Source organism: Oncorhynchus kisutch, linkage group LG4 (genome assembly GCF_002021735.2).
Source record: "Oncorhynchus kisutch isolate 150728-3 linkage group LG4, Okis_V2, whole genome shotgun sequence".
Classification (NCBI taxonomy): Eukaryota; Metazoa; Chordata; class Actinopteri; order Salmoniformes; family Salmonidae; genus Oncorhynchus; species Oncorhynchus kisutch.
In genome coordinates this window covers 53,996,545-54,023,179 of record NC_034177.2, presented here as the reverse complement: position 1 = coordinate 54,023,179, position 26,635 = coordinate 53,996,545, and the positions used below count along the sequence as shown (strand labels likewise).

General features: G+C 46.9%; 1 protein-coding gene across 4 annotated transcripts in view; it reads right to left on the bottom strand.

Annotated features, from left to right (window-relative positions):
* The window catches only part of LOC109888924 (reelin), a 268,663-nt gene that overhangs the window by 52,435 nt on the left and 189,593 nt on the right, over positions 1-26,635 (bottom strand). For all 4 annotated transcript variants that reach the window (XM_031823231.1, XM_031823228.1, XM_031823230.1 and 1 more), the window contains 16 exons: positions 22,751-22,937; positions 22,345-22,550; positions 21,758-21,929; positions 21,237-21,443; positions 20,539-20,774; positions 9,739-9,896; positions 9,198-9,405; positions 8,938-9,014; positions 8,587-8,745; positions 8,176-8,370; positions 7,126-7,254; positions 6,634-6,778; positions 6,229-6,369; positions 5,001-5,178; positions 424-508; positions 84-266 (listed from right to left, as the gene is read on the bottom strand). In XM_031823231.1, the coding sequence (XP_031679091.1) occupies positions 84-266; positions 424-508; positions 5,001-5,178; positions 6,229-6,369; positions 6,634-6,778; positions 7,126-7,254; positions 8,176-8,370; positions 8,587-8,745; positions 8,938-9,014; positions 9,198-9,405; positions 9,739-9,896; positions 20,539-20,774; positions 21,237-21,443; positions 21,758-21,929; positions 22,345-22,550; positions 22,751-22,937 (2,666 nt within the window). The remainder of the gene's footprint in view (positions 1-83; positions 267-423; positions 509-5,000; positions 5,179-6,228; positions 6,370-6,633; positions 6,779-7,125; positions 7,255-8,175; positions 8,371-8,586; positions 8,746-8,937; positions 9,015-9,197; positions 9,406-9,738; positions 9,897-20,538; positions 20,775-21,236; positions 21,444-21,757; positions 21,930-22,344; positions 22,551-22,750; positions 22,938-26,635) is intronic.

Below are 26,635 nucleotides of genomic sequence, written 5' to 3'. Positions count from 1 at the left end.
TTTAAAATCCATGGAGTGTACAAGCACACACTTCTTGTGTAGATAAACAGACCATAGACTCACTGTGTGTGTTCACTACTCACCGCTGTTGTAGGGCTGCCAGAGCCTGAAGCGGGTAGCGTTGGTCTGGGCACTGGTGGGCAGAGGAAGGTGGATGAACAGCGTGTCGGTGGAAGTAGGGAAGTAAAACTCATCTAACAACAGCCAACTGATCCCCCCGTTCACAGAGTACTGTAGTAGCACCGAGTGGGAGCGCTCTGGGACACCTGGGAACAGAACACAGAGTTAACGCAACCCACACACAGTTAACAGAAAAACATATCTACAAAACACTGACACAAAGTAAAGATTAAAAGTAGTTTTGCAGACATAAATGGTAAGCAGATATAGCCAGAATGTACTCTATGTGAAAATGAGACCTACCCTTAGTGATGAACTTGAAGGAGAACTGGATGTAGAGAGTGCTGGTGCAGTCCATGTCCCTAGACATCAACATACGCAGACCTTCCTACAAATCAAGCAAAACGGAAAGAGAAATCAAGATCATAAACTCAGCAAAAAAAGAAACTTCCCTTTTTCAGGATCCTGTCTTTCAAAGATAATTCGTAAAAATCAAAATAACTTCACAAACCGTCATTGTAAAGGGTTTAAACACTGTTTCCCATGATTGTTCAATGAACCATAAACAATTAATGAATATGCACCTGTGGAACTGTCATTAAGACACAAACAGCTTACAGACGGTAGGCAATTAAGGTCACAGTTATGAAAACTTAGGAACCTAAAGAGACCTTTCTACTGACCCCTGAAAAACACCAAAAGAAAGATGCCCAGGGTCATCTGCGTGAACGTCTGCTCATCTGCGTGAACGTGCCTTAGGCATGCTGCAAGGAGGAATGAGGACAGCAGATATGGCCAGGGCAATAAATTACAATGTCCGAACTGTGAGACACCTAAGACAGCACTACAGGGAGACATGACGGACAGCTGATCGTCCTCACAGTGGCAGACCACGTGCAACAACACCTGCACAGGATCGGTACATCCGAACATCACACATGCGGGACAGGTATAGGATGGCAACAACAACTGCCCGAGGTACACCAGGAATGCACAATCCCTCCATCAGTGCTCAGGCTGTCCGCAATAGGCTGAGAGAAGATGGACTGAGGGCTTGTAGGTCTGTTGTAGGCAGGTCCTCAACAGACATCACCAGCAACAACGTCGCCTGTGAGCACAAACCCGCCGTCGCTGGAGGGTCCGTCATGGTCTGAGGCAGTGTATCACAGTATCACAGCATCAGGATGCCTGGTCATTCTTTAAAAGTAACTTTCTCACCATCTTAGATAAGCATGCTTCGTTCAAAAAATGCAGAACTAAGAACAAATATAGCCCCTGGTTCACTCCAGACCTGACTGCCCTCGACCAGCACAAAAACATCCTGTGGCGGACTGTGTTGTAGTTTTTGTTACATATAGAGACAGATATGACACTATTGAGCAAAGATAGGTATACATTAGACCACAAACAGAAAGCGGACAGGAAACCAAAGATTAAACAGACATAAGTGTAATGGCCGAAGCCATACGTGCTTTACTGTGCATAAGGGCTTAGGGCAAAGAGGAGGAGGTGACCCTTAAATACATGATCTATTATGGAAGGAGCAGGACATCATTATAAAGATTAGATAGAGAGGGTAAAGGCCATAAGTGCTTAGGGTAAGATAGATATACATTAATTTTAGGACATGAGAGGGTCCTGCAACCATTGTAATCTAATCAAGAGCGGATACAGGCGTTATTTGTCACACCCTGACCATAGTTTGCTTTCTATGTTTTGGTTGGTCAGGGTGTGATCTGAGTGGGCATTCTATGCTGGATGTCTTGTTTGTCTATTTCTATGTCTGGCCTGATATGGTTCTCAATCAGAGGCAGGTGTTAGTCATTGTCTCTGATTGGGAACCATATTTAGGTAGCCTGGGTTTCACTGTGTGTTTGTGGGTGATTGTTCCTGTCTTTGTACCTGCACCAGATGGGACTGTTTTAGGTTTTCTCACGTTTGTTGTTTTTGTTAGTTATCTCATGTATAGTATCTTTATAAATTAAAGAACACGAATAACGACCACGCTGCATTTTCGTCCGCCTCTACTTCACCTAAAGAAAGCCGTTACAGAATCACCCACCACAACAGGACCAAGCGGCGTGGTAACGGGCAGCAGCAGGAGCAGCGCGAGAGAGACTTCTGGACATGGGAGGAGGAATTGGAAGGATTAGGACCCTGGGCACAGCCTGGAGAATATCGCCGCCCCAAAGAAGAGCTGGAGGCAGTAAAGGCAGAGAGGCACTGGTATGAGTAGGCAGCATGGCGGCGTGGATGGAAGCCCGAGAGTCAGACCCAAAAATATATTGGGGGGGGCACACAGGAAGTGTGGCGAAGCCAGGTAGGAGACCTGCGCCAACTTCCTGTGCTTACCGGGGGGCTGGAGAGACCGGGCAGGCACCGTGTTATGCTGTGGTGCGCACGGTGTCCCCAGTGCGGGTGCATAGCCCGGTGCGGTACATTCCAGCTCCGCGTATCGGCCGGGCTAGAGTGGGCATCGAGCCAAGTGCCATGAAGCCGGCTCTACGCATCTGGTCTCCAGTGCGTCTCCTTGGGCCGGCTTACATGGCACCAGCCTTGCGCACGGTGTCCCCGGTTCGCCTGCATAGCCCAGTGCGGGCTATTCCACCTCGCCGCACTGGCAGGGCGACCGGGACCATTCAACCGGGTAAGGTTGGGCAGGCTCGGTGCTCAAGAGCTCCAGTGCGCCTGCACGGTCCGGTCTATCCGTCACCACCTCCACACACCAGCTCTCCGGTGGCAGCCCCCCGCACCAGGCTGTCCAGCGCTGCCGGAGCCTTCCTCCTCTCCAGCGCTGCCGGAGTCTCCCGCCTGTCCGGCGCTGCTGCCGGAGTCTCCCGCCTGTCCGGCGCTGCTGCCGGAGTCTCCCGCCTGTCCGGCGCTGCTGCCGGAGTCTCCCGCCTGTCCGGCGCTGCTGCCGGAGTCTCCCGCCTGTCCGGCGCTGCTGCCGGAGTCTCCCGCCTGTCCGGCGCTGCTGCCGGAGTCTCCCGCCTGTCCGGCGCTGCTGCCGGAGTCTCCCGCCTGTCCGGCGCTGCTGCCGGAGTCTCCCGCCTGTCCGGCGCTGCTGCCGGAGTCTCCCGCCTGTCCGGCGCTGCTGCCGGAGTCTCCCGCCTGTCCGGCGCTGCTGCCGGAGTCTGAGGCGCCAGAGCCCCTCAGCCCAGAGCCCCTCAGCCCAGAGGCGCCAGAGCCCCTCAGCCCAGAGGCGCCAGAGCCCCTCAGCCCAGAGGCGCCAGAGCCCCTCAGCCCAGAGGCGCCAGAGCCCCTCAGCCCAGAGGCGCCAGAGCCCCTCAGCCCAGAGGCGCCGGAGCCCCTCAGCCCAGAGGCGCCGGAGCCCCTCAGCCCAGAGGCGCCGGAGCCCCTCAGCCCAGAGGCGCCAGAGCCCCCGCCCCTCTGTCCCGAGCCCCCGCCCCTCTGTCCCGAGCCGCCGCCCCTCTGTCCCGAGCCGCCGCCCCTCTGTCCCGAGCCGCCGCCCCTCTGTCCCGAGCCGCCGCCCCTCTGTCCCGAGCCGCCGCCCCTCTGTCCCGAGCCGCCGCCCCTCTGTCCCGAGCCGCCGCCCCTCTGTCCCGAGCCGCCGCCCCTCTGTCCCGAGCTGCTGCCCCTATCTCACTGATCATCCCTAAAGCCAACACCTCTTTTGGCCGCCTTTTCTTCCAGTTCTCTGCTGCCTGTGACTGGAACGAATTGCAAAAATAGTTGAAGTTGGAGACTTATCTCCCTCACCAACTTTAAACATCTGCTATCTGAGCTGCTACCCGATCGCTGCAGCTGTACATAGTCCATCGGTAAATAGCCCACCCAATTTACCTACCTCATCCCCATACTGTTTTTATTTATTTACTTTTCTGCCCTTTTGCACACCAGTATCTCTACCTGCACATGACCATCTGATCATTTATCACTACAGTGTTAATCTGCTAAAATAATTATTCGCCTACCTCCTCATGCCTTTTGCACACAATGTATATAGACTCTTTTTTAAATTGTTCCTTTTTTTTCTACTGTGTTATTGACTTGTTTATTGTTTACTCCATGTGTAACTCTGTGTTGTTGTCTGTTCACACTGCTATGCTTTATCTTGGCCAGGTCGCAGTTGTAAATGAGAACTTGTTCTCAACTAGCCTACCTGGTTAAATTAAGGTGAAATAAAAAAATTAAACAAGACATCCTCCTCCCTCATGTGGTACCCTTCCTGCAGGCTTATCCTGACATGACAATGCCACTAGCCATACTGCTCGTTCTGTGAGTGATTTCCTGCAAGACAGGAATGTCAGTGTTCTGTCATGGCCAGCGAGGAGCCCGGATCTCAATCCCATTGAGCACGTCTGGAACCTGTTGGATCGGAGGGTGAGGGCTAGGGCCATTCCCCCCAGGATTGTCCGGGAAATTGCAGGTGCCTTGGTGGAATAGTGGGGTACCATCTCACAGCAAGAACTGGCAAATCTGGTGCAGTCCATGAGGAGGAGATGCACTGCAGTACTTAATGCAGCTGGTGGCCACACCAGATATTGACTGTTACTTTTGATTTTGAAATCCCCTTTGCTCAGGGACACATTATTCCATTTATGTCAGTCACATGTCTGTGGAACTTGTACAGTTTATGTCTCAGTTGTTAAATCTTGTTATGTTCATGCAAACATTTACACATGTTAAGTTTGCTGACAATAAATGCAGTTGACAATGAGAGGATGTTTCTTTTATTTCTGAGTTTATAATCAATGATAAAGTACACTTACTAAGTCTGCTAGGCAGATAATGTGTGAGTTTGTATGTTTGTGTGTGTGCACAAGTGTGTATGCGTGCGTCTTCTCTATCTGCTCTCTAGATCTTTTTCACTTAAATGTGTGTACAGTATAGGTCACATTAAACAATAGAACCCATACCCCTTTGAAGATTAGTGCAGTGCCAGATTTGAGGGGCTCCCCACTGAGAGTCCCCCTCTCAGCCCCGTACACCTCGGGCCACTGCTCCGCCGCCAGGTTCTCGTTGAAGTCGTCTCTCAGAATGGAGGGGAGGGGGGCCAAGGGCACGCAGTGGGCCCCGCCATAACCCCGGTCACACCTGTTTAGAGGGTGGGGGTTACAGGTGAGGTGACTGTTTATTTCATATCCATAGTAAGCGTTGTTAGTCCAGGCATAGGCTAAATCTGGTATCCAAACCAAAATTGCATGTCTGAACATATTTGGTGACTCCGGGATGCTGGCCTTCTAGGCAGAGTTCCTCTGTCCAGTGTCTGTGTTCTTTTGTCCATCTTAATCTTTTATTTTTATTGGCCAGTCTGAGATATGGCTTTTTCTTTACAACTCTGCCTAGAAGGCCAGCATCCCATAGTCACCTCTTCACTGTTGACGTTGAGACTGATAAACTTGGATTAGCTAACACAACATTTCTCCCATTTTTCTCTGCAGATCGTTCTCTGCAGGTCTCTCGATCCTGACTAAGTCTCCCAGTTGCTGGAGTTTGATGAGGAAAACATTTAATTGAATCCATTTTAGAATTAGGCTGTAACGTAACAAAATGTGTATAAAGGGAAGGAGTCTGAATACTTTCCTAATGCTCTGTATAATGATGAAAAAAGAAAACTGGACACAGGAATGTTCTTGCAACATTCCCATGAAATATGTTTTGCGGGTACTATTTAATGAAGCTGCCAGTTGAGTTCTTGTGCGGCGTCTGTTTCTCAAACTAGACACTCTAATATACTTGTCCTCTTGCGCAGTTGTGCACCGGGGCCTCCCACTCATCTTTCTATTCTGGTTAGAGACAGTTTGCTCTGTTCTGTGAAGGGAGTAGTACACAGCGTTGTTCGAGATCTTCAGTTTCTTGACAATTTCTCGCATGAATAGACTGACGAGATTCAAAAGTGTCATTTCTTCAGTGTTGTCACATGAAAAGATATACTCAAATATTTACAAAAATGTGAGGGGTATACTCACTTTTGTGATATACTGAATATATATATATATATATGTATATATATATAAATAACCCCCAGCACCCCCTATGGTTTTCACATATAATATAACACAGTTCCAGTAAATTCCATGCAAAAGTTCTGAGCTCAACATTAAATACTGTGAGACAGTGTGTGTGTATGTTTGTGTAACTCACAAACAGCATCCGTTGTCACAGAGTCCGTGTCCAGAGCACATCCAGGGGCAGCCAGGGGCCAGCAGCACGTTGTCCAAGGCCCAACCGTCCGCCCCAGGGATGAAGTGGGGTTGGAGCCACCTGAACCGAGTCCTGGGAGAACTACAACCACAGAATAGAACACATGCTATGAATCTTAATGACATGTTTATGGCGTTATTATAAAGGGTTATGAAGGATAGTTCAAATGAAGTGTTACTATATTACAATGCTTAAATAGTATCCTTTTGTTCATGACTGGAATATTCAAATTACAAGGATACATTTTAAAGAGACAAGCTCTGATGTGCCACTAAGCAAACTAATAATATACACATATACACACAAGCATGCAGAAACACGCATGCACACACCACACACACATACTTGGCAGTGCTGGGCAGGTACACCGTAACCCTCCTCCAGCGGTTATACTGTGTAGCGGTGTAGACTGAGCTCATGGTGTAGCCGGCACAGCCGATGGCAGGTGGAACACACTCTGGGGTGAGCAGGGCCCAGTGGCGCCCACAGTCTGTGGGGTGGTAATACGTTTTAATAACTTCCATGTATAAACATTAGGAAACATTTTTGAATTTTTCAGTAAATATTTGAAAAAATGTCTAACCATTTATAATAATTACTATTCATTCATTTGTATAATTTATAACCATGTAAAAAGCATTTGTAAATATTTTTAAGCATGTATAAGAATTTAAAAACAATAATACCGCACACCAGAAATGACTGGCCTGTTGTTTTCTAATAATAGTTGTTCCCGCCAAAACCAGCACCTGGATCTAGACGAGTTTTCTGTTGACTTTTCTGTAATTTATAATAATTTATAAAGGATCATCCATGACGGTTATTAGAGTTCGTTACCCGTGGAGTACTCCAGCCTGACACCGTGGGATGAGGTGGCAACCTTACTGCAGCCCATAGACAGTTCAAACTGCAGGAAGGAGGAGCCTGACACCTCAAAGTCCCAGCTTTCTGCATACCGCGGCTTCTCTGCAGGGAGAGAGACAGTGACAAGGTCAAATAAAATAAAATAAAACACAATTTTATTGGTCACATACGCATGCTTAGCATGTTAATGGAGTGTAGCGAAATGCTTGTGCCTCTAGCTCCGACAGTGCAGTAATATCTAACAAGTAATCTAACAAGATGGTCAAGAGAGGGCCTTAAGTTGTGAGAACAGGATCTTTACGTTGTGAGAACTGGACAGCGCAGTGGCACACGTGGTCAACAAAGAAGTTGTGGTAAACAATAGGTGGGTTTGTGTATCGGGTAAACTATGAGTACTGATCTAAAATATATACTTTAGTAACAACCTACACACAGTCTGAGATGGCAGTGAAACAAACCACATTCATGGTAATACACATCACATTTAACAGTGCTTTATGCATGCGGGAACGTGCCGTGCTGCCCAGCTGGGCTGTAATATTTATAGATACGTTGGAAAATTGCTCTTGCTATGTCTGGGGTAATGGATGGGACTGGATGTAATGTAATATTTGCACAAAGTCAATCCGCTCACAGCTTGATGCACACATAAATAACAACCAGGATGTTAAATCAAGGCTGCTGCCATTAACAATTCAGAAGCCATAAGGTGGAAATGGCAAAATGGCTGATTCAATGCAGCCTGGGTTGTTTGTGATGTAGAAGTTGACCGTGTCATGTTGATGGTATGGTGTGAATACCAGTCTCAAGATCGGCAGTAGTTCTGTTAGTTTCCTGTTTCCCCATGTAGGTTAAATCATTGAGGCCCGGATTAAAGAAAGGGGTGTGTAGTGTGCATGTCTGAGTGCAGTAGGAGGACACACTGTCTGTGGCATCAGAGGGCCGTGTCTAGAGACATACAGACAACTGTGACATCTCCCGTTTCCCTGTCTGTGTGTGTGTGTCTATTGTAGTTTAACTCACTGCCAGTGGTGTCGCTGTTGAAGGACAGAGCAGTGTCCAGAGACAGACAGTCTACAGTGATCTCTCCCCCCTGTATGCGGTACCAGTTGTGTCTCAGAGGAGACGTCCCGTCAAACTTATCATGGAAGCCAGTCCTGGAGCTGTCATTCATACCGATCAGAACATCATCCAGAGCCCACTGGGCTGAGTGTTTACCTAGAGTGGTAGAGAGAGAGAGAGAGGTGGGGGAGAGAGAGAAGAGGAGACAAAGAGGGAGAGATAGATAGAGTATGGCTCACCCTTTTTGAAGGATACACTATGTGGCCTCTGCTTTATACACATTCTTTACATGGGTCCCTGCAAGTACTTTATGGATGGCTCAATAACTGTATGGTGTGTCCCTGTGATCCATGTAGGGGTTGGGGGCCTCACCCTGCTGTGGCTGCCACCAGCGGAACACAGTGTAGGGAGTCTTGGCGGGTGGAGGCAGCTCGATGGTGACCACCTGGGAATCCAGGAAGGAACCAAAGTCCAGCTCACGTAGGAACTGCCACTGAACTCCGTTGTTGTTGGAGAACTGGACTATCACTCCTGGAAAAGAGGAGATGAGGGAGGTCATAAAGTAGAGGAGAGGAAGCAGCCAGAAAACCATTATAACAGCAACAGCATGCATGCAATGTCAAAGAGCCACCACGCAGAGGCAGAAGAGAGCCTTATTGAGGTCTACAAACTTGAGTCTGTCAGAGCTTGAATTGGAGGTTTTCAGGAGAGATGGAGAGTCACCTTCGTTGCGGGAGCGAGGTCTGGTGCAGGTGGGTCCAACATTCTTCCCTCCAATACGGATGTAGAACTGGACAAGCCTGCAGGGACAGACAGACAGACATAAAGGGGGTGGAGAATATAATTAGCTGAATCAATTAAATATGTTAACACTGGAGGTTTAGAGCAAACTTCCTCAAGAAGTTGCCTAAAGCTGCTCTACAAGACAGGTGAGGTATGCATACTTTCAATTCTATTCAATACAGCAGTGTGATCATACTAACCGTGTGTTTGTTGTATCCATAGGTACAGTGCGTGCCTCTCTCTTCCCAGGGCTGCTGAAGTACAGAGCCTTTCCCTCGCTGATGGTGCCACAGCCCCCTCCAACCTGCCCCCCACTCAGGGTCTGCCAAACCGGGCTCAGCTTGCTCTCAAAGCCCTCTGCCAACTCTGTGGGGCTGGCCACCGCTGGCACGCAGCTGTCCTGCTCAACTGGAGTACACACAAGGATTTAATTGATTAACAACGGATCATTAGGTGAGTGTCTTTTTTAGAACCCTCTCCTTTTCACTCTTCCTATAGAACTGCTAGAACTCCCCACTCTCTTTCTCTTTCTCTCTCCCTCTGTCTTTCTTTCTGCTTATTTCTTCCCTCCCTCAGTACTTGTGTTTCCCATGTCACAAAAGCAGACCCCAGAGATACAGACCCCATGTCCCCATACTCTCCCTACCTCTTCCTTCATCTCTCTCTCTATCTCTCCCTCCCTCTCTCTCTCCCTCTCTCCCCCTCCCATCCGCTCTACAATCATTATGTATCATTATGTACCTGTGTATCCCATGTCACAAAAGCAGACCCCAGAGATGCAGTCTCCATGTCCTCCACAGTGGTTGGGGCAGGGCTCAGAGATAAAGACTCCATCTAGGGCAAAGGCTGGAGCGTCCCTGTACACACTACTCTCCTGGAACCACCGGAACCTCGTTTTACTGAAGTGGAGAGTGTGTGTGGGGGGAGGAGAAAGAGCAAAAGGATAGATCGATAGATAGATAGTGAGAGAGAGAGAGAGAGAGAGAGAGAGAGAGAGAGAGAGTGAGAGTTTAAAAAATACTTAATTGGGTCTGGGAACCCACAACACAATAAACCCTGATCTGTTCACCGGGTCAGGCTATCGAACTCTGACCTGTTCACCAGACGTGTTACCTTGTCCCAGACCTGCTGTTTTCAACTCTCTAGAGACAGAAGGTGCGGTGATGGCTATGAAAAGAAAACCGACATTTACTCCTGAGGTGCTGACCTGTTGCACCGTCTACAACCCACTGTGATTATTATTATTATCTACACTGCTGTACATCTATGAACATTTGAACATCTTAGTCAAGTTCTGTTATAATCCCCACCCGGCACAGCCAGAAGAGGACTGGCCACCTCTCATAGACTGGTTCTTCTCTAGGTTCCTTCCTAGGTTCAGGCCTTTCTAAGGAGTTTTTCCTAGATACCGTGCTTCTACACCTGCATTGCTTGCTGTTTGGGGATTTAGGCTGGGTTTCTGTACAACATTTTGTGACATCAGCTGATGTAATAAGGGCTTTATAAATAAATGTGATTGCATTTGATTGATGAGGCATGATAATTATTGTTGTTTTAATTTTTCCACTACCTTTTGCTGCCATGACCGCAGTAACAAGCGGAAACACTTCTTCACACCTCACAACTAAATCGGCCAATTTACCAGATTTCCCAAAAGTCTGGTCCAGGAACCCATTTACCTCATCTAGATTGTAATTGAGTCGTTGCAAGCAGCTATCATATCAACAGGAATATCAAAAATGTCCATATCCATATCCTCCTCAACAGGGGCCACAAACCCCTGTATCCCCTCCGCCACATCCCTCTCAACACTCTCCACTTGCATCCCATCACTCGTACCGGGCACCTCCTCCACTGCCTGGGAGACAGGCCCCACCTGAACGCACCTCCTGTACCACATTACTCGTAATGGACATCTTTTCCACTACCTGGGAGACTAGCTCAACCTGAACCCACTCCTGTACCCATTAACTCGTACTGGGCATCTCCTTACCAGTCTGGGAAAATGGCTCCCCAGATCCATTCTTACCTCCTACAACAATATTTTTCTGCTGCACATCAGACACTATGTTCCCCTCTGGTACAAGCTGCAACTCAGTACCCTAGACACAAGCAACTTGCAACCACTGTCAGCCACATCTCCCTTCATCAGTGGGCCTAGGCATTACGAGGACCACCTGCGTCCTTCTCTCCGCCTTCTCCCTTTTCGGTCAAGCATGTCGCTTATGGCCAACATCTCCACACTGACAACACTGTTGACTACCCGTACTAGCATAAGCCATATACAGTCTGTTGTCATACTTGACTTTAAATGATAACTCCAAAGTCCGCTCCGGTGACTCCAAAAACATAAACACCTGTCGCCGAAACGACATAACAAAGGTTATGTATGTAACCACGGTTATATGAGCAATATGGATCATTCCAATATATTGATATTTGTATCATTCCGTGGCGGAGGGATACAAGTGAGGTAAGGATTTACAGATTTACTCCCTTGTACACCTGTGTCCCGGCTGGGGTCATTTTTCAGATGCCTCCACCGTAGAGGATTGGAGTGTTCCATACAGCTCACATAACCGTGGTTACATACGTAACAGTCATTATGTTTCACTATATTGGATCACTCCAATATATTGGTGTACCCGTATCAGATTTAGTCGGTGCTAAATCCGTCTCGGTCCCAGCGCGGGCCAATGTTGGAAGGGGGTCCCGGCAAAGTCGGCACAGTCCCCGGAAAGGGAGGCGATGCCCAGGACCGCTGAACCAATGGCAGAGGGAGGTACCACATTTACCTGAAAGTACCTAGCAAAGGTGCAAGAGGAAGCCCAGCTGGCCGCAACACAGATATCAGTGAGGGGCCCAGGATGCAGCCACACCTTGTGTACAATGTGCCACCACAGATCCCAGCACTGGTCTGCCAGCCAGGTGACATGCTGTCATAATCGTGTCCACAATCCAGTGAGAGAGTGTCTGCTTTGATAGCCCAGCTCCCAGGACTCTCTCACCATAGCAGACAAAGGGCTGGTCTGTTGTTCCCACTGACCATGTCTGCTCCACATAGGCAGCAAGGTCCTCACAGGGCACAGCATGCCGGAGGGAGGTCCAGACTCCCCCACCACTGCCGGGGGGGTTGTAAGCAGACAGGATAAAAGGGATGTTCACATGCCTGTCTAACAGACCCTTCGGGATGTATGAAGGATTGGGGCGGAGAGATATATTCCTCCCACTGGGGTCCATCTGGTAGTATGAAGCTATCGGATGGTAGCTCACCCACCCTCTTCATCGAAGTAATCATTACCAAGAAAGCCACCTTCATAAAGAAGGTTCAGGGAGGCAGACGCCAACCGTTCGAAAACTGCCAAGACCACATCCAGATCCCAGGTCGCCATTGAGTGGGTCCTAGCTGGACGCATGCAACAAACCCCCTTCATAAACCTGGATACCAATGGATGGCACCCCACGGGCCTGTCCATCCACCCTACAAGACAGGCAAATATAATGGCCAAATACCATCTCAGTATAGGGGCTGCCAAGTCCTCATCAAAGCGAGACTGCAGGTATTGGAGGACATACTGCACCCCGCATGACTCGGGCACAATACCAGTACATCAAGAGCAGAACAGTCGCCAGCACAACTGTTATGCAGGGGTTGTAGCAGATGCCCTTACACTCCGCATAGTGTTCATTACGCCATCCTGTAGTCCTAACATGAACCATTGGTGCCTTTCAGTGGCCAAGCCCACAGACTAGGGCGGTGCGGTCTCGGATGTCAAAGAGCTCCCCCGGCCTGAGACAGCAGGGGCAGTTGCCAAGGTGTCCCAGACAACAGGGACAGGAGAAGGCTGAACCAGGGTCGTCTGGGCCAGTATGGGGCCACCAGCAGTACATGATGCTCTGCCATCCTGGTCCTGTCCAGCACAGCCTGGATCAGGGGAAAAGGAGGGAAAGTGTAAAGCTCCAGCCCTGGCCAATTGTGAGCCAGAGCATCCAAGCCCAGAGGCCATGGTGGCTCCGACATGTAGTACAACAAGGGGCAGTGTTCATTGTCCAGGGAGGAAACAGGTCCATCTCCGCCCTCCCAAACTTGTAGGCTCCAGTCCCAAGGTGGCGGGCCCTCCCTCGAGAGCATATCCGCTGCCACATTCAGGATGCAAGGTACAAGCTCAGAGATGGAGCTCCCGTGCCATAAGATGGAGGCGGTGGGACCTCATTCCACCCTGATGGTTGATGTAAGCCACCACTGTGATGTTGTCCATTCTCACCGGGACATGTATTCACTTCAGATGTGGAAGGAATGACCGCAGGGCCGGTAGTACAGCCCGGAGCTCTAGTGTATTGACGTGCCTGCCACTCCAAGGGGGTAGCCAACAGCCATTGGCTGACCTGCTCTTGGTCACATCCCCCAGACGATCTGGGAGGCATCTGTGCTGACCAGCCGCTGGCGGCACATCCTCAGCATCTCCACATCACCTGAGAGAAAGGAGTGATAGCTCCACCTCAATAATGCCCTGAGGCACTGTGTGGTCACCTGCAGCTGGCGGTGACAGTGGCACTTCGGGTGCAGCCGGGGGGAGTTGAACCACAGTTGAAGAGGCCGGAGATGGAGCAGGCCCAGGGGAGTCAGCACTGAGGCCTCCGTCAGCAAGCCAAACAAGTGTTGGCAGGTCAGGACAAATACCACCCGCCTCTGCCGAAAGTGGACGAGGCAAGATAAGATCACCTGAACCATTCTGGTGGGCTGGCATGCTCTCATGAGGACTGAGTCCAGTTCCATGCCAATGAAGGCCACCCTCTGGGTGGGCGTCAGATGACTCTTCTTGTCATTTACAGTAATGCCCAGCTTGCCGATGTGGGTCAGGAGCATATCTCTGTCTGACAGGACCTGTGTCCTGGTTGGGGCACAAATCAGCCAATCATCCAGGTAATTGAGGATCAACAATCCTGGTGACATGAAAGGTGCCAGGACAGCGACCATGCACTTTGTGAAAGTGTTGGGCTGCCAAGGAGAGGCCGTAGGGAAGAACCATGAATTCGTAAGACGTCCATTCGAAAGCAAATCGGAGGTACTGCCAATGAGCTGGGTGAACAGGAACATGGAAGTACACATCCCTCAGGTCCAGCATCACAAACCACTTGTCCCTGGACACGGCCTGCCCCTGGATCTCCAGCCGCAGGGTTTTCTTTTTCAGGGGGTTGGCCACCGTGGTGACACGAAGGCCCCTGAAGGACAGAGGCCGACATCGCTACCCGTCGAGCATTGTGGACCACACCCAGGGGGACTCCACACCCTCCTCCCACTTTGCCCTTTGAGGCCAGGAGCAGCGGCCGAGGCCGGGGAAGGGTGTATAAGGGGTCCTGCCAGGGCCCGCCTGTCCCCTGGCACCCTGATCGCCTGGGTCCCCCAGGCACATCCGTATGGTGGTGACGGTTGACAGGTTGTTGCTCCACTGCACGCTGTGCCCATCCCTGCTGTCGTCCCTCAGCACGAGGCGATGGGGCAGGAGAGGGACCTCACCATTGCTCGGGTGCAGTTGGGTGGTGACGGTCCGTCTGCCTTGGGCCCGGGGCCTGAGGAGGTGGCATGAACCGTCTCAGGGTCTCACGGTTCCTCACGGTCTGCTCCAGAATGTCATCAACCCCTGGGCCAAACGTCAGCCCTGGGGTGATTGGCAAATGTGCTCTGGAGAGCAGATGGCAGACGGGATTGGGCCAGCCAGACATGGCACTGGGAGGTAACCACATCCCTCTGGAGCAGGAAAAGCAGACGAGACACCTCCATCGCTTCCCGGAGGAGCTCCTCTGTGCCCTTCTGCAGTCGGAACAGCAGAGTCTGCAGGTAGGCCTGCAGCAGCATGGCCGCGTTGGTAAGGCGGCCAAGAGAGCACAGGGAACTTGGCTTTCAAGTCCGCATCAAAGACTCTGGGGGTCCCGGCTTTAGTCTCGGATTCCGCCCTAAAATCTCCCAGTCAGGGAGAACCATGACAACTATCATGGTGTCCATGGTAGGGTACTCCCGGAGGCCAAGTGACTCTGCGCCCGCAACATAACTCAATTGTCCAGTCTCTGCTGTGAGTCGGAAGCACCCCCTGGCAGAACTCAGTAGAGATGGGTAGAGATGGAGAGTCATCACTGACCACAAGTTTGATTTCCAGTGCAGTGGCTACCCGAGTGAGTAGGCTCCTCATAGCCTCTCAAGCCGCTGGGTGCAATGAAGCCCTGCTGCCGGCTTCTGATGTCCTGTCAGCCTGGTAGCCCCGGTCACGTTGGTGAACAGTGCCAGCATCGTCCCCCAGGAACAGCCTATCACAGACCAACAGGGAACAGCTGTCATCGCCATTGAAGCTATCAACCTACCTTGCTTGTAAAACGGAGATTCAGTGAAGATAAAAATCTCATTGATTTATCAAGATCAGTCCCCATTGCTTGTCTCAGAGCAGAGCGAAATGGTGCTGACATAGTTGACCACAGCGGGTAGGCTATTGCTTCAAATCCTGTTGCTTCTAACCTCAATATGCTTTTAAATAAATAAGACTTACACCACTTTTAACAGCACATTACTCAACACTAGTGAGACTCATGTCGCCTACGGTAGGCCTACAGTATATCAAAACTATTTTTTTCAATGACGTGACTCTCAGCCAATCATTCGATTTAGAGGATTGGAAGATTCTAAATTAATATCTAAGGGGCATTTTTTCGCTAGGGCCAATCTGATCTGTGAGAATATCTAAGGGGCTTTTATATACAGTGCCTTGCGAAAGTATTCGGCCCCCTTGAACTTTGCGACCTTTTGCCACATTTCAGGCTTCAGTGCAAAATTATTCAGCCCCTTTACTTTCAGTGCAGCAAACTCTCTCCAGAAGTTCAGTGAGGATCTCTGAATGATCCAATGTTGACCTAAATGACTAATGATGATAAATACAATCCACCTGTGTGTAATCAAGTCTCTGTATAAATGCACCTGCACTGTAATAGTCTCAGAGGTCCGTTAAAAGCGCAGAGAGCATCATGAAGAACAAGGAACACACCAGGCAGGTGTGTCCCACTTGTTGTTGATTCTTCACAAAGATAATCGCTACAAAGTATTAACTTAAGGGGGCTGAATAATTTTGCACGCCCAATTTTTCAGTTTTTGATTTGTTAAAAAAGTTTGAAATATCCAATAAATGTTGTTCCACTTCATGATTGTGTCCCACTTGTTGTTGATTCTTCACAAAAAAATACAGTTTTATATCTTTATGTTTGAAGCCTGAAATGTGGCAAAAGGTCGCAAAGTTCAAGGGGGCGAATACTTTCGCAAGGCACTGTATTTCTAAATTTATTAATAATAATAATAATGGCTTTGTTTAAAAGATAACGATATTTTGGAGATGATTTCATTTTCAAATAACCTAAAGTGAGTTAGAAAAAGGCAATTTTTGAACATGGGGTGAGACATTCTTACTAGTTTGTAAATAAAGCCGGTTTGTTATGTATAATTATTTATTTATTCTTTTAGGAGGAGAGAAACCAAAGCCCCCGTCGCCTCATTGGTCTCCCGGTTGTGGCATGGGTATCGAAACAGCATCTGTAGCAACACAGTGTGCACTGCAAGGCAGTGTCTTAGACCGCCGCACCACTCCGTTAGGAAAATATGTCACTGCACAAGGTGACCGTTTCCACACCCTAATCACAGTCAAAAGACAGTTGAAGAAACGTGAGTGTACTTATGGAAAGGCTCTGTAAGACATATTATATATCAGGGTTCATCAACTAGGTTTGGCCATGTGACAATTCTTTTCTGAGCCAATAGTTGGTGGGCCAGAGCATTATAAGTATATAATATTAGCACAATTAAATGGCCTACACTACACATTTAACATGTTTAACACATATGCTTAGTACATAATACATTCACTGGCAAAAAGATATGATTTTTGATCTGATCAAATCAGTATGTCTCTATTCAATTATTATTTTGGTCTATTTCTCTGTGCGTTGATTGGTGAGGAAAAACAGGTCTACAGTACGTTGCCTACTGTAGGTTACACTACTTTTTATTAAGTCAACATTTGTTCAGAACAATTTGCTAGATAGCAAGATAAAATGTAATTCTCAAAAAGTATCAAGAAGAAAGGTTTATAATGAAAATCGAAGTTTCAGATAATGTAGAGAGAGATATGCCTTCATCTCTCCATCTTTTCCCAATGCCAAACCAGTGTGTCTTATTTGCAATTAAAATATCACTGTTTGCAAATTATTCAATCTCAGACGTAATTATGATTCTAAGCATCGAACGTTTAATGGTATTCCTGCCCCATATAGAGAGGCCTGGAGCAGAAACATTGAATCGTTAACTGCAAGCTCCCCACACAGATTTTTTTGCGGACATATTCTGTAACTTAAATCTGCAAGTTACAAGGAAGAGGGAAACAGTCGTGGACATGAAGGAGAAATTTGAGGCCTTTACTAGGAAGCTTGAGTTGTTCAATTTGGAGCAGACCGCAGCATTAACACAGAGGTGATGGAAGATTTCATCAAGCAGCTGAGGGACAACTTATCCACCAGATTGGAAGACTACAGCATGTCTGCCCAAGGATTTCATTGCATTTGTATGTGATCCTCTCACAGTCCGCCCAGTTGGAGAATACTCCTCCCTTGCTAAGAAAACTATACCCTCGCTAGATGAGGCCGCAATTTAAACTGAGCTGATTGAATTCCAGACATCGAGACAAATCAGGGATGCGCACAGGAGTGCCGAGTCCCTGTGAGCATTTTGGGTGGCATACAGGAATACAGCACAATAAAGAAACTAGCATTTTATGTGCTAACAATGTTTTGATCGACATACACCAGCGAGTCCTAATTTTCCTCTATCAGCGCAATATGGACTCACGACAGGACTGAACTGTCTTTCACACAAGTCAATCGAGGACTGACATCAAAATCACATCCATCCATCAAATCAGACATCCACAAGATTGTGTCTGAGGGGAAATGCAACTTTTCTCATTGAATAAGTAACTTAGTGGCCTGCATGACTTTATTTAGTAAATATTAATATTATTGTTTGAGGTTATCCAGGGATATTTACATCTCAAGCTGACAGTATGTTCTGTTTATTATGTCGTTACAAGAGCAGGCTATCCCGACACAGACAGCCTTTTGTTCTTTAAATAATTGTTTTATGTAGGACGCTACATTTTTGACCATTTGCAATTGTAAGTAGGCCTAATAAAACAAATCCTACTTCTATTAGGCTGTTAAGGCTGTTAAGCCTCATAGCCTACCTCAGCCAGTTTAGTTATTTAATATAGGTCTAGGCTCCGAATAGAAAGAATATAATTAAGCCCTCTTGTTGATCGATTGTTGAAATAAATTGCTCGAATGGTGTAGGTTTTCTCCATCTGTTGGTTTTGGACAAGGAAATCCTGGCCGGTCAAACCCTTCCCCATCCCGGACAACCCTGGGCCAATTGTGCGTTGCCTCATAGATCTCCTGGTTGCGGCTGGCATGGGTATCGAATCAGCGGCAGCATCTGTAGCAACGCAGATAATTAATTTGACTGTTAGGGCTTTCAGGAAGAACAGAACATTGCATGTCAATTCATAAACCATGTGCCATGGAATCACTTCCCCAACTATTTTGTCATCTATATGGATCTCCATCAATAATTCAATGTAGGCGATTGGGGCGGGGTGAGGAGTACTTGGAAAGGTGTGACTTTCAGGTTACAATAGGCTATAAGTATACAGCAGATCACCGATTGTCCTCACTTTGATTATGCTGTAACAACATACTGCAGTATCATGACCAGGATCTCTATTCATTTAAATGAGCAGATTAGGGCTTTCAGGAGGAATGGAAAATCTACTGGAGACATTTGAAAAATACTGGTAGACTTGGGGATTTTGGTGACGGACAGTGCTATTCACAAACACTATCATCAAATGCCTGAGTTATGCCGAATGCGAAAGCCCAGGAAAATTAACAGGTACAGTAGGCGACAATACTGTAAAGTAGGCCTAATTAATGCTGGTCTTTACTGTATGCTGCAGATTTTGACATTGTATTCCATTTCCAGCGAGACTATTCAAGCCATCGACTCACTGATGAATGAAGAAGATGAGCGTTCAGCAAAGCCCATCTGTAATCTGCTGGCATCACGGCACAACATCAAGATCGCTCTAATCACAGTCAAAAGACAGTTGAAGAAACTTGCGTGGACTTATGGAAAGGCTCGGTAAGACCCCCCTATCCCCCTTCCTTCCCCATGGGCTAGGTCCATCTTCTGTGCGCTGCTCTGTGCCCAGTGCCCCCTCCCCCCTGCCCTCGTGCCTTGAACTTCGTGCACCAACTCTATCTCAGCTGAAGAACTGCAAGGATATCCCATTGTGCACCACCCGGGAGCCATGACCAATATGACCAATGTATACTTTATTGTCCTGCTAATGGCCCATCCTAGAAACCTTGTTTGCAGAATTCACAGCCTGCTACGCTTGTGACAAACAGGATTGATAATATATCTGTAAGAATATCTAAGGGGCTTTATATAATTCTAAATGAATTAATAATAATAATCGCTTTGTTTAAAAAATAACAATATTTTTTAGATTATTAGGTTTTCAAATAATGTAAAGTGAGCGAGAAAAAGGGCCAATCTTGAACATGGGGTGTCCCGGTCAGCTAGCATTAAACCAGCATCTATAGCAATGTAGATTGCACTGAGGCACTATACAATGTTACCGGTTGGGAGTAGGCTACAGTGCTGCAGTAAGAGCAAAATAATCCTAACATTTCCACACCTAATTGTAGTCTAAGTTTCTCTTAGAATAAAACGCTTAGGGTAACAACAGTTTTAGTAAGAAATACTGAAGTTGTGCACCATTATCAGTTTCTATTTGGTTTATGTCACATTCATTGTCAGTAAAAGACACAGTAGCGCCTTGGGACCCAAAAGCATAATCAGTTCTCTAACTCCCCCTTGCGCTGGTCTGGAGCAATGAAGTAGTGACGCAGGGTACCGTATTAAACCACAATATTACTCTAAGTCCCGCAGCATGATCACAACATTTTTAGATGAGCAACCACTGTAACTTGAATAAACATACCTTTAAGAAGGACACCATGCTCAAACATACAATCAACAAGATGCTCTTCTTTAAGAAAAAACACCACCGTTTTATTCATCCGTGACGAATAAGCAACATTTTCATAGCCTACCTTCTCTCCTACGGCGACCAGAAACTCCTCCACAGTGACAGAAGCTTCAGTAATACACCTGAAGCTGTGCCGAAGTGACAGGGATGGCATCCCCATTTGGGTCGCCATCCCCGCCAAGACCAGGGCAATTCCAACAAGAAATACAATATACCTAGTTCTACCACTGAAAGTCTGTCAGTCTTCATAAGTTTGATTACTAAATCAAATCCAGCTTGAATGACCAATATTGAATGAACTGAACATGAACCTATACCATCCCACAGTCTTTCGTACATGTAATTGTGTCTTAGTTATTGATCTCAGTGTCAAAGACCCCACCCCATAATATTCCCCTACCTGGCAGCCACGTTACGCGGAATGACAATGGTAACCCTGGTCCAGCTTTCGTAGTCTCCCGTGGCATAGACAGTGGGTTCCCTGAGCTCCCGCCCACTGCCCTCACAGCCACCTGCCCCAGAGGAGCCTAGGTAACAGCCCTCCTTCACCAGCGCCCAGGTACGGCCAGCATCATGGGAGTACTGCAGCAGGACTGAGGCCGATGCACTGAACTGAGACTCGCAACCGATGTTCAACTGAAGAAGAAGGAGGGGGGGGGCAGACAGTGAGAGAAAGACAGACAGAAAGAGAGTGTGTGTAATGTTTACTGTTAATTCCTGATTGCTTATTTCACTTGTTAATTGTTTTTCACTTGCTTTGGCAATGTAAACATATGTTTCCCATTCAATAAAGACCCTTTGAACTGAATTGAGAGGGACATTTTATTTTAGATCCACTTTTTGGGGTCAGTAATAAACATTACACAAACACATAAAATACACTTAAAAAGTAATTGCCTTATGTACAAACCTGTAAAAGTGTTAGAAGTTCAACTTAAAAATTCCTGAGAGAAAGACAGAAGGATGGAGAGATGAGAGAAAGAGAGAAAGGAGGGAAAAAGAAACAGAAGGAGAGAGAGAGAAGAGTGAAAGAGAGGGAGAGAGGAGAGGAAGAGAGAAAGAATGAGAGCGAGAGAGCGAGAGAGACTGTACACATACCTTAAACTGCAGTGTGTACCCTGGTCTTAGGACCAGGTCTCTGGTCACTGCCACCCTGTCTCCGTCAGATCGCCCAAACACCATGGCAGAGGGGGTGGGAGCACAGAAGCTGCCGTTCCTCTCCTTTTCCATACCCTCATTGCCCAGCATGAGCCACACACTCATCTGGTTCAGAGGGTAGTCAAACGCCGGCTTCTCATAGAAGTTCTACAAACAGGGAGATAGCAGATGTTAAGGATGGTGCTGCACCAACAATAAGTTGCAACAGAAGACAAATAGCTGACGTTCGGCATCATAGTGAGCTCAGACATTCAGGCATGTCTTATACACAATTTCAAATGTTTATATTTCCTAGTGATTATATTGACCACTAAATCCCAGAATCAGATAGATTGCCACAAAGTATAGAAGGCCTTTGTTATCATCTGTCTCAGTGTTAGCCAATGGGATTGTCAGTAATTTTCAACTAATGAAATCCTTACCTGTGGCAGCGTGGGGTCGTCAGCCAATGAGAGACTTACCTGTGGTATGGTGGGGTTGGCCATAGGGATGATGTGTTTCTCTCTCTCTGACAAGATGATGACATCATCAATGGCCCACTGGTCGTAGCCGTCCCCAGAGTGAAGGGGCTGCCACCATCTGAACCGGGTACATGGGGTCTTAGAGGCCTGTGGCAACTCATAGTGGACAAACCTAGGGAGGAGACATCAGTCAGACAGTCAGTCAGTCAGTATGCCGGTCAGACAGACAGACAGACAGACAGTCAGTCAGTCAATCACATTTATAAGGCCCTTTTTACATCACCAGTCACATTGTGACTTACATTAATCTGCATGGCCTAGACCCCCAACAGCACGCAAAAGCATAGTAGCCTCAAAGGAAGAACCCTTGAGAGGAACCAGTCCCTCCTCCGGTGGAGGAGGAATCACCACAGTGGGAGGAACCACTCCTCCCACGGTGGAGGAACCAGTCCCTCCACCGTGGCTTGGGGAAGACTGTGAAGTGCATCTCAGCGTTGAGTCTCCAGCTGATTCCTCCATCATTACTGTACTGCAGCACCTCTCGCTCCCCTCCCTCCCTCTCTCCTCTATCCCCTTTCTCTCCTTACCGTGGCTTGGTGAAGTCGGTGAAGTACATCTCAGCGATGAGTCCCCAGCTGATTCCTCCGTCATTACTGTACTGCAGCAGCACTCCTTCCTCCCTGCTGTCTGCCATGTTACATTGTACCCAATCTCCGCCCACACGCAGGTAGAACTGCACAAACTCTGCCCACTCTGTGTCCAGGTCATAGCTCACCAGCTGCCTCAATCCGGCCTGTTACACACACACACATCATAATAAAAATTTTGTTTAATAGTTGTTATCTTTGCCTGGTTGCTAACTTTCTTATACAACCAGTATACAACCTGACCATGATGCTATAAAAGACATCATAATGACAACATTGCAACCAGATTTACCTACTGGGTATGATGTCACTTTGTGTAAATGTGTGTGTGTGTGTGTCATCCTACCTTGCTGAAGTAGAGCGAGGACCCAGAGGAGACCACCCCACAGCCCATGTCAGGTGTTACCACCTCTCCACCAATCACCTCCTGCCACACGGCCAGCAGACCATCCTGGGACTCAAAGTCTGACAGGATGCTGGAAGAAAGAGGAGAGGATGCCTGGCAGTCTGAACCTGAGAAACCTTCATCACACCTGGGGAGAGGAGATAAGAAATTATAAAGGGTTATAAAGGGTTTCCCCAAGCTCATTACTGCATTTCTATACAATCATTCTTTTTTGAATGCTATTTCAAGAACAGCAAAAACAAGCAAAAATGACATAGCCATTATCACCTCAGTCTGCTATACAATTGCAATGTTTACAACCCTGAAAGGGGGGAAATATGAGAAATGATTCACACGGACATGTAGCACCAGCGACTGTTCATTCAGTTGTATCGATGAATTGCATAATATCATTAACTCAACATACATATTTCTTTTCCCAGATTACAAAGCGTTGACATTCGTATTCCTAGGCATTACTAATCAAGCTCCACACAAACAGACATCAATGAAGCACACAGGTGATATTTTTATCACATTGTCTACGAATTATTAGAATATTACTTACGATTCTGTATTTATATAAGTGAAGTAGTGGTAACAAAAAGGTGAGTAATGGGTAAACTACTCCAGTGGGTGATGGAAATAAGACAAACAACCACCGATATGAACAAAAACGTATCACATTTTACAACTGTATTGCTTGCATTTTTTATGCATTTTAATGTAGGTCTGTAGGGAAGATAGGTTTGGTTTGGGAACCACTGGTTTGGGAACCACTGTACTAACCTCTTGCTTCCGTTCTCGCTCTCTCTCCTCTGTCTCCTTCTGCATGCATTCATTGACTGACTGACAAATCTATAAGCGACTATTTAGCAGTGCACTCATTATGCGGTTTTTGTTTGTTTGGGGGATGTCTGTAGACACGTCAGTAGTCACGGGACAGTTTTAAAATGGCCTTTTGTCTGGCATTTCATGAACATACTGTCAGCAGCCTACTTGAGACAACATCGAGCTGAGATAGTTCGTTTAACGTTTCAGGCACGTTTAACGTTTAACGTTTTAGCCGTTTGAGAGAGTGGTGAAACTGCTAAAAAGGCAAATCTGGGAGCAAAATCCATGGGACGCAGGCAAACATATCAAACAAACCACTGTTCATGATTCCACTCGATCGCAGAGGCAGACGTGATTAGAACTCAGTCAGATCAAGAATATAAGCATTCTGAGCTTTGATCAACGCTGGGAGCAATATTAAGATCTTGACCCATAATTTATTTTCTTGATTGTGTACAAAATATATTTTATTTTAATTTTAATATTTTTTATTAGAAAAAATGTCTGGACCTCAGTGTCCTCATGTAGTTACGCCCATGAGTTACGCCCATGAGTTACGCCCATGAGTTACGCCCATGAGTTACGCCCATGAGTTACGCCCATGAGTTACGCCCATGAGTTACGCCCATGTAGTTACGCCCATGAGTTACGCCCATGAGTTACGCCCATGAGTTACGCCCATGAGTTACGCCCATGAGTTACGCCCATGAGTTACGCCCATGAGTTACGCCCATGAGTTACGCCCATGAGTTACGCCCATGAGTTACGCCCTTGAGTTACGCCCATGTAGTTACGCCCATGAGTTACGCCCATGAGTTACGCCCATGAGTTACGCCCATGAGTTACGCCCATGAGTTACGCCCATGAGTTACGCCCATGAGTTACGCCCATGAGTTACGCCCATGAGTTACGCCCATGTAGTTACGCCCATGTAGTTACGCCCATGTAGTTACGCCCATGTAGTTACGCCCATGTAGTTACGCCCATGTAGTTACGCCCATGTAGTTACGCCCATGAGTTACGCCCATGAGTTACGCCCATGAGTTACGCCCATGAGTTACGCCCATGAGTTACGCCCATGAGTTACGCCCATGAGTGAGCCTGTGAAGACACTTTCTTCTTTGGAGTATTTTTTATTTTCCTGCAGCATAATTTCTAATTTGGAGGAATGCAGTGAAATAAATAACCAAGATGTAAATGAAGTTGAGAAGTTGTAATGTGCATACATTTTCCTTTTGAAAAGGGCTATTGCTGTTACAGTATCTAGTTACCTGCCCAAAATTCTATCAGTAACATAACTTCCCATTATGAAGCATTAGAAGACGACAAAAAGGAATATTGCCATTTGAACAACATCTAATGCAGGATAGATCAGAGTTAGAGTTTATATAGCTGGCTATAAATGGGTGTTGCTTTTCACTTTATGGGTTATGTAGGCCTGTAACCTATTGATTTTTACTTCAATACAGTTAATAACACAATTAGGCTATAGACTGTCAGATTTCCAATCGTTCCAATGAATTAAATATCCCTTGATCTTAAAGAATATGGATTAGTACATTTTTTACCTGAACATAACCCTGAAACCAAAGCTGAGCCCACTCTGTTGTTTATGTTTTTGTTGTCATGTAGGAATGATTGGGCCCATTGCTTCAAATAATGAAACATTTCAGCAGTACTGAAAAGTGCTATTTGCATGTGAAAAATGAATGCCATGTGCTGCATTTGCTATAGGCCTATTGTTTAAGATTTTGTTGATGACATGTGACTGCTTTTCCTTCATGCTGCGGTCCAACTAATTCCAAACCATCTCAATTGGGTTGAGGTCAGGCGATTGTGGAGGCCATGTCATCTAAAGCAGCACTCCATCATTCTCCTTCTTGGTCAAATAGCCCTTACCCCAGCCTGGAGGTGTGTTGGGTCATTGTCCTCTTGAGAAACAAATGATAGTCCCACTGAACGCAAACCAGATGGGATGGAGTATCACTGCAGAATGCTGTGTTAGCCATGCTTGTTAAGTGTGCCTTACATTCAAAGAAATCACAGACAGTGTCACCAGCAAAGCACCTCCACACCATCACACCTCCTCCTCCATGCTTCACGGTGGGAACCACACATGCAGAGATCATCCGTTCATATTTTTTGGATCAAACAAGTCTCTTCTTATTATTGGTGTCCTGTAGTAGTGGTTTCTTTGCAGCAATTCAACCATTAAGGCCTGATTTCACGCAGTCTCCTCTGAACAGTTGATGTTGAGATGTGTCTGTTACTTGAACTCTGGGAAGCATTTATTTGGACTACAATTTCTGAGGCTTGTAACCCTAATGAACTTCGGTCTCTGCAGCAGAGGTAACTCTGGGTCTTCCTTTCCTTTCCGGTCTTCATGAGAGCTTGTTTCATCATAGCGCTTGATGGTTTTTCTGACTGCACTTGAAATGTTCCACATTGACTAACCTTCATGTCTGAAATGAATGATGGATTGTCCTTTCTCTTTGCTTATTTGAGCTGTTCTTGTCAAAATATGGACTTAGTCTTTTACCAAATAAGGCTATCTTCTGTATACCACCTCTACCTTGTCACAACTGATTGGATCAAATGCATTAAGAAGGAAAGAAATTCCACAAACTAACTTTTAATTAACAAGGCACACATGTTAATTGAAATGCATTCCAGTGACTACCTCATGAAGCTGGTTGAGAGAATGCCAAGAGTGTGCAAAGCTGTTTCATGACATTGCCCTCTTTGGTATAGCAAGCCCCATCCCCCTCTCCCTGCCTCCCCCTTGCCTCCTTCAACTAGGCTGCTGCGGTCAGAGAGAGGTCGTAAATTCCTGAGACCCTGCCACATGGCCACACAGTATAAGAGGCAGAGTAAATTTTCATAGAGCACAAAGGAATTTCTTCCACCTCACAGAACTTGAGGTACGAACAAATTTCATGTTCCGGAGAAAGTATAAAAGATTGGTGAAGAATCCAGCTACGAACTGGTCTGTTTGTTACAACTTGGGGAAGC